Here is an 11,302-nt window from a genome sequence, read left to right on the forward strand (position 1 = left end):
CCCCCCCCCCCCAGGCAGCACCGGGTGAGTGCGAGCTTTTTTTTCCCCAAAGAGCCAGAAACTGGGGCAGGCGGGGCGCCCATTGAAAGCGATGAGGGATGGGGCTTGTGTGATTTAGAGAGTCGACTGATTTGGCAGCAGACAAATCTCTGAATCAGATTTGGCCAAATCGATTTGGAACAGTGATTCAAATCACCGAATTGAATCACTGTCCCCCGAATCGGCTGAATCCAAAGTGAATACTAGCCGCTTTGCACAGGCCTACCATCCAACCCCAGCAGCATGTAGTTTTAGATCATTCCTCAGGACTAGGAGCCTTCTCCATCCCCATAGTTCCTACCCTTGACCTCCAGGTGTTCTGGGAACAGCAGTACTCTGGCTGGGAGATGTTCACTCTTCAGCTCCCCAGTTGCAACTGGCTGGCCCTGCTCCCTGGGCCTGATCCTATACCTGGGGTTCCCAGCCCTCCACTAATCAGGTGGCCTCCTGACTATCATTTGACTTCCTGATTGGACCTGCTCCCACCTGCAGGCTCCTCTACAGCCTGCTTCAGCCCTTAAAATGGCAAGCACCCAAAGGTGATCCACCACAGCCACCCACCAGGCAATATTTCCTGTTGTGGAGAAGCCTAGTGTTTTGATAGCAAGGGTTCTTCTGGCCAGGATTGAGGCAGTAAAGAGAAAGTCAAAACATCTCTTGCTTTATGCTAAGCCTGGCTCTAAATGGTGGTGTAAGTTTGTTATTTTTACAAATCATGCTTCAGTGGTGCATTCTGTTTTCCACTGAAGTTATGACCAGAAGCAGAAGCTGTTTTTACTGTATCTCTTCACATACGATGTAAACTTCAGTTTCCAGCAGCTGTTTTTTTAAAAGGTGGCTGCATCTACACTAGACACTTACTGCACAGTAGCTCATTACTACTGTGTAGTAGCGTTGTGTGACACGAACTGTGACAGCGCAGTCAGCATTACCAGGAAGCTGTGATGCATTAATTTCTATGTATCAGTCACTGACTAAATTCATATTATGACCCGAGAAGTGAGACCACTTTATATACTATCCCAGGAACTGCTGTATTTTTCTAAAAAACTGACCTTTTTATGCTCTTCCCTGACTGTATCTTGCCCTGAGTCCATGGCATGTGGGAGAGGAGGAAAAATGCTAGTTTGAAGAAGGGATTCTTGTTCTTGGCCATCCTGATTCTTCAGATGTCCTCCTTTTACTATGAAAAATGAGAGACAATATAAAAAGAATATGAAATAATACATATATATTAGTAGCATCTGATAAGGAACAGCACTTACTCTGTCACTGAATCTGCAATGGGGGAGAAAGGGATTATATTCAATGACTGATGCACCCATGTTTCATAGGAGAAAAAATATTTCCTCATGCGTTTTGTAAGTGCTGCATTGCTTTATGGTTTTCTTTCCAATTAAATTAAAATGTGGCTTAAGTGATAATTTTTTGTGCCATTTGTCCAGAGGTGACCATGTTAACCATGGTCAGCAGTGTAACATTAGCTTATAGCAGCTCCAGCCCTCAAGCCAGATCCAGCTGCTGCTATCACTACCCTGCTGCCAAATTTCTAAGCCCCATGGCCAGATGGCATAGCCCTGTGCACTAGATCAGACCAGATCTGGGCAGTGGGCCTGACCCAGGAAATGTAGGGCTGGGGTGGCAGCCCTGAGCTGGCACATGCAGGGCCAGGGCTGGGGCCTGATCCAGCATGCATAGGGCCAAGACTGGTGCTGGGGTGGCAGGCCTGATCTAGCATGCAGAGTTGGGGCCCCATCTGGCAGGGTTGGGGCCATGCACAGGACTGCAGCCATGCTGGATTGGGCCTATGGACTCACCCTGTGACACTCATCTGCCCAAAACCCAGAAAGGCTGGGCAATAGTGATTCATACAATAAACTTCCTAGGTACCCTGTCATTGCTGAAGCATTTAAGAAACTCAGTAAAATCATTCCTATGACTTGTCAGCATTTAAAGTTAATGTCAATTCTTACCATTGTAGGACTTCTTTCTTCTAGGGAAATAGCCTCCATAGAAAGTCATGTGGGATTTCTCACTTAGAAGCTGAGAAGAATCAATAGCAGCTTTCCTAGAAGAGTTATCTGCAGTGTGGTTTATCTTTATACTGTCCCCATGGCGGCATGTATGGTTTGCCTTTTCCCTGTGCCACTGGCCCTCCACTGTGGAGATGCTATCTTGCTGACCTTCTGCCCCTGTGCTCTAGGAGACAGCAAATGAAAACATTTATGGCAGAATGGGACTGAAAACTTATTTTCCCCACCCTGTTGCTCATGTCAACAAAATGGTGGGAAATTAATGGAAAAATTAATGATTTTGTCCAAAAAAACTAAAAGCAGGATTATTTGTTTGTTTTGGGGTGTTTGTTTTTGACAAAACTTTCACTTTGACTGAAAACTGGAATTTTGTCTAAACTGTTTTTCAGCAAGAAGTTTTTCAACCATCTGTTCTTCACAGGTGCATACTTATGAAGAGCTTTTTCAGTCTATCTTCTAAAATGAAACACAAGTCCAGATTTGTAAAGGCAAGTAGGAACCTAACTCTTACTTTGAAATCAAGGCATGTAGGACACCCTTGTGGATTTGGTCCTCAGTCCTGCTCTTTGTACTTATCATATTTCAATGTAGTATCTAAATGCTTAAATATATGCTCTTTTCTTTTCTTCTTTTTTTCATTTATATTTTATTTTTTCCTGTAGTCCAAGGACCTGCCCTTGCTCCCATTGGCTTCATCTAGACTAGTGTGGCCATGAGGTATGTGGTGCTGCAAACATGTTTGCAGCGCCACACTGCACATCTAGATTTGTGCTGCAAGGGTGCCCTGCCCGTGCGTGCTGCTCCGCTTTTTGTCCCCCCAGGTTTTTTTCACCCCTGGATATCCTGTGGGGAAAAAAAAGCAGAGCAACACACACAGAGGCAGCATGCGTGCCGCTCAAAGGTGGAGCTGGGCTGCCCAGAGCCAGGTTGTGGCTGCTGGCCAGGCTCCGTGTGGCAGAATCACCATTGCTGCAGCCCCAGGAGGCCCCCAGGACCCCAGGTAAGGCTGCTGGGGCCAGCCCAGTGTTGACTCCAGCCTCCCCTACCCAACCAGGGGTAACTTGCCACATGCCAAAGTTCACGTGGCATGGGAGTTTCCTGGGGGCAAGTAGCTGCGTTGGAAAGGTGCCACTGCTACTTGTCCCTGGGAAATCAAATGTCCACACTCATCTGGACACGACCATTGAGATCAATGGTAAAACTTTCACTGTTCTTGGTGATGCAAAATGAAACCTTAAAGAGATTGAGACCCTTTAACATGCACAACTGTTTTGGCTACTTCTCTTCAATTGTGTCTTTGTATCTGCAATGATTTTTATATAGTTTTCATGATACTCAACAATTTTTATGTAATATAAATGGGTATACTTTTTATTATTATTAATTTTATTCCACAAAACTATCTTATGCTTGTTCATAAATTTTAAGAAAAAGACGTTGCCAAAAGGGTCATGCCTTCACTTGCATTCTTTGCATCAGTTCAGTACAATACACACTTTGTTCTGTTTTGTAGAGGCTTGTATAGGAGGCTTATCACAATAGACCCTGAGCATCTTCCAAAAGTATGTTAAGCAATATAAATTGTAAGGCTGGAAGGGACCTCAGAAGATCATTGGGTCCAGCCCCCTGCACCAAGCAGGAAAGTCAACTGGGGTCAGGTGACCCCAGCAAGGTGACCTCCTAGTCTCCTTTTGAAGATCTCCAGGGTAGGCGATTGCAGTACCTCTGGAGGGAGCTTATTCCACAGTCTGAACACCCTAGTTGCAAAGTAGTTTTTCTTAATGTTGAGCCTGAAATGATCTTCCAGGAGTTTGTGACCATTACTCCTAGTTTTCTCTAAGGGTGCTCTGGTGAACAGCTGTTCACTGAACCCTTGATGTATGCCTCTGATGTAGCAGTAAACTGCTACCAAGTCCCCCCTCAGCCTTCTTTTCCCTAGGCTGAAGAGTCCCAGATCCCTCAGCCTTTCTTCGTATGGCTTAACTCTCTCAAGATTTACCATGTCCTTGTCAAAGTGCGGTGCTCAGAACTGGACGCAGTAGTCCAGCTGCAGTCTCACCAATGCCAAGTAGAGTGAGAGAATCACTTCTGGCTGATATCTGTCACATGTGAAGCCAGAACTCAGACTAGCAAAACAGTTGTGAGAATAAGCATCCAACTAGTCTTGCACCAGTCCCAAGGGGAACTAAGGAAACTGACATCTGGGCCAGGTATAGACATTACACTTTTACTGGTATAAGTGACCAGAAATTGGTCTATAGGTGTAACAGAAGAGAAGTTCAGCATGCAAAACTGGTCTGTACCTGGAACAGAACAGAAGTTTGGCACACATAGACTGGTTTAAAAATGGCAGAACTCAGTCTAAGATGCCCCTCCACTCCCCACCACAAGGGCAAATGTGTATTCTGTTCAGTACCAATTTAAACTACATCACTTACAGAAAACTGTGCAACTCAGATTGATTCTGCCTCATGTTTGTTCAATGTCTGTACCTGCTGGGGGAAAACTGTTCTGAAGATAAAGTGAAATGTGGCAATAAAGAGTTGGTACCTGTGGGACCCATGTGCATGCTGCATGCTGGCTCCAGGTGGTGTCCTTTGCAGGCTGACGTCTCAGTTTCACACCTAGCTTTCTTACTGAAACCTGAATGGGTGCTTGAGCTCTCCTCCTGCCATGTATTTCCACTTCATAGTCTTCTGCCAGCTTTCTTCCCTTCTCAGGCTCCTTTTGAAACAGGTAATTCTGCCCTACAAAACAGGCTAGTGTGTCAGAACTGGAGCAGTCTGTGAAATGACTTTCACTTCAGGGAGGTTCTACCTTATTTAGTGTCAAATTGTGACAATGAACCACTAAGCCATGTTAGAAGCTGTTCCACCCCAGCAGAAGTATGTTTTTTGTGACAGGCTCCCATGCTCTCACTGAATGGTCTCATGACATTTGAATAACACAGACTGAACCATCCTTTGGGAGCAGATTGGTGTGGAGGAGAGAAGTGGAGGATTAAGATTTCTTGAGGCCTTGGGCAAACAGAAAATAGGAGGCCCTCCCCCTGTGCCCCATTATAAACATGAATGTATCAAGCCATTCCTCCCCTGCAGCTGGGCCCCATGTCCTGGGAGCTGGACTCCAGCTGGGGAAGGGTCCCCTTCGGCTACCGGTGCTGCCACTGTGAAGGCCTAGGTGGGCCTCCATGCCCTGCCGGGAAGGCTGAATGGACCCAGTTGGGCTGGGAGTGGAGTGGCACATGCCTTCTGCTCCTCCCTGCTCCCCACTGTCCTCCCCACCACAGCTGGAGCAGAGCCAAGTGTGGTGAGGTGGACGTGGCCTGCCGGCCATGGGCTTGGGGCTCTCCACTCTGCTGCCTTTGCCCTGGTAGCCCCATGCTAGCCATGCTCTCCCTGCTTGCCCAGCAGGAGGGGGCACAGCTTACTACCCCCACTGCTGCCGGGTGTACAGGGAGCACGCAGCCAGCGTGGGGCTCCCGAAGGAAAGGAAACAGAGCGGAGAGCCCCAACCCACAGTGGGCAGCCCACATTCACTAAACATACAAATATGGGCGGAGGGACACATAGCCTCCCCATGACTCCCTTGGCAGGTGTGTGCAGCAGTAGGGAGCCACCCTCCCCCTGGCCGTGTCCCCTGGATAAGCTGCCTGTGGCTCCGTCCCAGGCCCTGCCCCAGCCTCAGGACTCATGCACCGCCCTAGTTGGGCAGTGTCCCCAGCCCCTGCCTCACTCCCTCTCTCATTGTGGGGGCCTCAGTCTGTGCCCCCATACCCCTTCTGCCCCATCAGCTTCCCTGTAGGGAGCTGCTTTCCATGCTGCCTGGCTGTTTTCCTGGCCACATACAGGTGTGCACATATATGTGGTGCCCCCTGAATCTCGCTCCCAGCAGTGCCAAGCAGGACCCCTTGCAGGCTATAATGCTGCCTGCCTGCAAGGGGAAACCTGCCATTTTCTGAGGGAACCCAGGCATCGGGGGGGCCCTGGTTGTCAGGGACCCATGGGCCCATGCATTAATCTGCCTCTGGAGGAGAGTGAGGCCTTGACCACCTGCATGCTGGGATAGTGATTGTGAAAGGTCCTTGTGCACTGCACAGAAAGGGGAAAACTGCCTTGTATGCTCTTCATGTGTCTGGGCCTGTGCCTGTGATTCAAATTTACCATATTTACTAGCATACTATAAGCAACTTTTCCCAAAAATCAGCCCTCCAAAATTGGGGTTTCTCTCTCAAGGGGAGAAGCTGATTTTCTTTGCCAGAACTTCACTATACGGAGGCACAGAAGGACAGCCACTGTGCGACCAGATGGCTGCTGGCTTCTCTGTCCATTCCCAGAAGCAGAATGGGGTACAGTCAAGTGTTAACCCTTTCATAGCCACTCTCAAATTGCCACCAGTTTTTGGCAAATTTTATTCCATAACAAAGGTATGGGGAATATCTAGTACTAAGGTAGCAAATAAGCCCCAATAGTCCTAGAATAGTCCTGACAGAATAGCAATCACTGTCAGGGCAAAGGAGAGACAGCTATGGATTACTTAAGTATATTAAAAGAGTATTCAGAAGGTCAATAATGGGATATAGAACTTTTTTTCTCTAAACCACTGATCTGAATCCAGACCGGGAAGTAATGTGTAAAAGTCCCTATCATATGAGGGCTTTTCAGTAACCTGTGTGAAATGACTTGTTAGGACATTTATTCAAAACTACCAAGCATGCCTGACAACAAATATTGACCTTGCTGTTATGAATACAGAGGCCAATAACAATAAGGAAACAAGCATGAACCATGGCCGCTAAACCAAGCAGCACTCACAAGTATAGCCCAGTCTAGACCGACGAGTGGAAAATATACACAGGTAAGCAACAGGGGCCAGGGCAATGCTGTGATTAGGAGGCCAGTGCACACATCCACATGAGGCCTCAAATGCCTCTACAAAAACGCTCATAGCATGGGAAACAAGCAAGAGGAACTTACCCTCCTGCTAGCTGACACCAACCCAGACATAGTGGGGCTCACTGAAACATGGTGGGACCCAACGCATGACTGGGCGGTGAATGTCAAGGGCTATAGGCTGTACAGGAGGGACAGGACAGGGAGGAAAGGTGGGGGTGTGACGGTCTACATTTAGGGAGGCAGTCAAGGGGAAAGAGACTTAACCATGGGGGACTACTACAGACCACCCAACCAAGGGGAAGAGCTAGGCCAGGAATTCTTAAGTCAGCTCATGGAGTAGTTAGGTCAGAGGACGTGGTCATCACGGGTGACTTGAACTTTCCAGACATCTGCTGGGAAGAGCAGTCAGCCAGGTCTGACCGCTCACATAGGTTCCTAGCCCAAATGCAGGACCTCCATCTAACCCAGGAGGTGCACAGTCCCACCAGGGGAAGACGCCTTGTTGGACCTGGTGCTGGCCACAGATGACGACCTGGTGAGGGGGCTGCGGGTGCTTGACCACCTGGGCGACAGTGATCATCGCCTGCTGGAATTCACCATCCAGCGCAAGGTGGCAAAGGCCTGCAGCAAGGCAGCAGCCCTAGATTTCAGGAGGGTGGACTTCAATGAGCTAAAGAGAATAGTCGGCGAAGCACTGAGGTCCTGGAGGAGAGGGGAGCCAGGTGTCCAAGAAGAGTGGTCGTTCCTCAAGGAGACAATCCTTCAAGCCCAAAGGGAGGTAATCCCAACACAGATCAAAGGGGCCAGGAGGGCGCAAAAGCCCTCATGGCTCACCAAAAGCATCTGGGAATGTGTTCTAGCTAAAAGGGAGGCGTACACCCAAAGGCAGGGAGGGGCCATCACCAGGGAGGACTATACTGCTCAGGGATGCAGGGGGGCAGTCAGGAAGGCCAAGGCGGAAATGGAACTGGGACTAGCTTCCCGGATCAAGGACAAGAAGTCCTTTTTTAAATACATAGAGGACAAAAAGAAGGTTCCAGGTAATGTGGTCGTCACACCACACGACAAAGCTAACCTATTTAAGGACTTCTTTACCTCTGTTTTCCTGAGCAGGGACCGGAACAGCCACCCCCACTCTGGGCCCTCCTCAGGCCCCAGGGGAGGTGCACCTAGGCCATGGGTCAGAGAGGATCTAGTTAGGGAACTTCTGGAGGGACTGAATGGATTCAAATCAGCTGGTCTGGACAATCTCCACCCCAGAGTGCTGAGGGAATTAGCTGAGGTCATTGCAGGACCCCTGGCACGGCTGTACGAGCATTCATGGTGCTCTGGTGTGGTGCCAGAGGACTGGAAGAGGGCCAGTGTGGTTCCCATCTTCAAAAAAGGGAGGAAGGAGGACCCGGGAAACTACAGGCCAATTAGTTTTACCTCGATCCTGGGTAAGCTTTTTAAGAGAATTATTCTGGCACATGTCCACAAGGAGCCAGCAGCGGAGATTATGCTGAGGGGCAACCAACATGGGTTCATTAGAGGCAGGCCCTGTCAGACCAACCTGGTGGCCTTCTACGACCAGGTCACCAAATCCTTAGATGCAGGGGTAGCAGTGGACATAGTCTTCCTGGACTTTCGGAAGGTCTTCAACACTTTCTCTCACCCTATTCTCACTAAAAAACTGGGCGACTGTGGTATCAACACCTACAGTCAAATGGGTCACCAACTGGCTGGAGGGCCGCTCCCAGAGAGTGGTGGTGGATGGGTCATTTTCAACCTGGAGGGATGTGGGCAGTGGGGTCCCCCAAGGCTTGGTCCTTGGGCCTGCACTGTTCAACATCATCAGTGACTTGGACAAGGGGGTAAAAAGCACCCTGTTCAAATTTAGTGTCAAGCTGACTACACTAAAATGTGGGGGGATGTGGGCACGCTAGAAGGGAGGAATAGGCTGCAATCGGACCTAGACAGGTTACAGGGGTGGGCGGATGAGAACAGGATAGGTTTCAACACTGACAAGTACAAGGTGATGCACCTGGGGAGGAACAACCGGCACCATACCTACAGGCTGGGGAACTCCCTTCTCATCAGTGCAGAGGCAGAAAACGATCTTGGAGTCATTATTGATGACAAAATGAACATGGGCCGGCAGTGTGGGGATGCAGTCAGGAAGGCCAACCGCACCTTGTCATGCATCCACAGATGCATCTCAAGCAGGTCCAAGGAGGTGACCCTCCCCCTCTATGCGGCATTGGTCAGGCTGCAGTTGGAGTACTGCATCCAGTTCTGGGCACCGCACTTCAAGAGGGATGTGGACAGCATGGAGGGCCAGAGGAGGGCCACTCAGATGATCGGGGGCAGCAGGGTAGGCCCTATGAGGAGAGGCTACGGGACCTGAACCTGTTCAGCCTCCACAAGAGAAGGCTGAGGGGGGATCTAGTGGCCTGTTACAAACTAGTCAGAGGGGACCAGCAGGCATTGGGGGAGTCCCTGTTCCCCCAAGCACTACCAGGAGTGACTAGAAATAACAGTCACAAGCTGGCAGAGGGTAAATTCAGATTAGACATCAGGAGGCGCTACTTCACAGTCAGGGCCGTTAGGATCTGGAACCAACTTCCAAGCAAAGTGGTGCTGGCTCCTACCCTGGGGGTCTTTAAGGGAAGGCTTGACAATCACCTTGCTGGGGTCGTTTGATCCCAGTACTTTTTCCTGCCATGGCAGGGGGTTGGACTTGATGATCTGCTCAGGTTTCTTCCAACCCTACTAACTATGAAACTATGAAGAATGCCCTACTCTCTCATTCCTACATCTGGTTCCTCATGGGCAGGGTTGAGCCATGTTTTTGCAGTTGCTTGTGCTGTAACTGCTCATGCTTTGGATAAAGGCAGCTCCCTTCTCTTGAGACTCCCAGTCCATGCCTCTCTCAAGAAGCACTAGCTTCAATTTAAAAAGTTAACATTTTGAAGATCTTCACATTTTCTGGGCTATATCCAGTTGTGGCTCCACAATTAAAATTGACCATTGAACAAAAATCAGTTCAGGGGCTGACAGAGCAAGGGTACTGACCCTGACATATTAGTCTTTACTAATTTCAGTGGGACTTCAAGGTATTTAGTACCTATTTGGATCAGGCTTTAAATGAGTTTTGGAACCATTAGGGCAGGATTCAGACACGGGTCACCAGAACCACAGAATATCATGGAAGCAATGTTACGTATGTCACAGTAATAACATAGTGCTTCCTCCTTCTTTTTATATCATGAAATAAACATTAGAGACATGCCTGGGTTCTTGTAGTTGCAAATGTGTTATGACTGTCTTGGCACTAAAAAGAAGACTAAGGAAGTGAACTTTCAATGTATAGGTCCCTTAATTGTAAGCAAAGGGTGTGCATTTAAGTCCTTCTTTCTTGCTCCTGGTAGTACTGCTTAATCATTCCTTTATTTTATCTATGGATCTCACTGAAGGATTCAGTAGGTTTTGGTTCTAATCTCAAAGTTCCCATTATTAATCTTTGAAATATATTCCTTCTATGAAAGTTCCTAGAAAAGAAACCTATCTCAAAGATGATCATTTTAACAAAAACATATTTCTTAAAAAAAGACTTCAATATTTACCTGATCTGCCTGGAGGCATACATTGATGTATAGAACCTAATATCTTACACAAAGTAGTTAAAAAAATTAATTACCTTCTACTATATCTGGATGGGTATTTTGGTCCAGTTCTGCCCAGAAAGATGGAAACACAGGCAGCAGGTGATATTCTTCAGGTATAGCTGACAAGTTCTGCCGTCTCTTTCTGCAATCTGGGAAATTCTCCTGAAGTAACAAAGGGTCCCTGATATAGCCTGAAATGTAAAAATTACCGAGAAAAGATATCACCTGGCAGAGGACAAGAAATTATTTTAACTATAGTGGGTAGAACTAATTAAAAATGAAGAATTGGAATGTAAGTTTTGTTTAATAGATTTTGAAAATGAGTTTTTCATCAATTTTTTTTTCACAAAAGGTGTTGGGTTTTTAATTTTTCTATTTCAGTTTGACTTGTTTTCTCTTTTTTCCTCTCCTGCTTTTCCTTTTCTCTTCTCCTTGTGAGAAAGGGGAAGAGGATAATAGAAGGGAGAGAAATCCTAATGAAGCAAAAACTGAAAAAAGTAAATTTTTCCATGTATTGTAAAATAAAATTTCATAGATTTCATAGACATTAGGGCTGGAAGGGACCTCAGAAGATCATCGAGTCCAGCCCCCCCGCCCAAAGGGCAGGAAGTCAGCTGGGGTCATAGGATCCCAGCAAGATAAGCATCCAATTAACTCCTGAAGGTGTTCAGTGTAGCTGCTTGAACCA

At 47.7% G+C, this 11,302-nt stretch overlaps 1 protein-coding gene across 5 annotated transcripts in view; it reads right to left on the minus strand.

The window, feature by feature from the left end:
• The window catches only part of KIAA2012 (KIAA2012 ortholog), a 126,098-nt gene that overhangs the window by 94,183 nt on the left and 20,613 nt on the right, over window positions 1-11,302 (minus strand). For all 5 annotated transcript variants that reach the window (XM_019523504.1, XM_019523503.1, XM_019523502.1 and 2 more), the window contains exons 4-7: window positions 10,647-10,805; window positions 4,623-4,819; window positions 2,013-2,238; window positions 1,095-1,222 (exon numbers count right to left, since the gene is read on the minus strand). In XM_019523504.1, the coding sequence (XP_019379049.1) occupies window positions 1,095-1,222; window positions 2,013-2,238; window positions 4,623-4,819; window positions 10,647-10,805 (710 nt within the window). The remainder of the gene's footprint in view (window positions 1-1,094; window positions 1,223-2,012; window positions 2,239-4,622; window positions 4,820-10,646; window positions 10,806-11,302) is intronic.

This window comes from Gavialis gangeticus, unplaced genomic scaffold, assembly GCF_001723915.1.
Source record: "Gavialis gangeticus isolate Ggan-Ray unplaced genomic scaffold, GavGan_comp1, whole genome shotgun sequence".
Classification (NCBI taxonomy): Eukaryota; Metazoa; Chordata; order Crocodylia; family Gavialidae; genus Gavialis; species Gavialis gangeticus.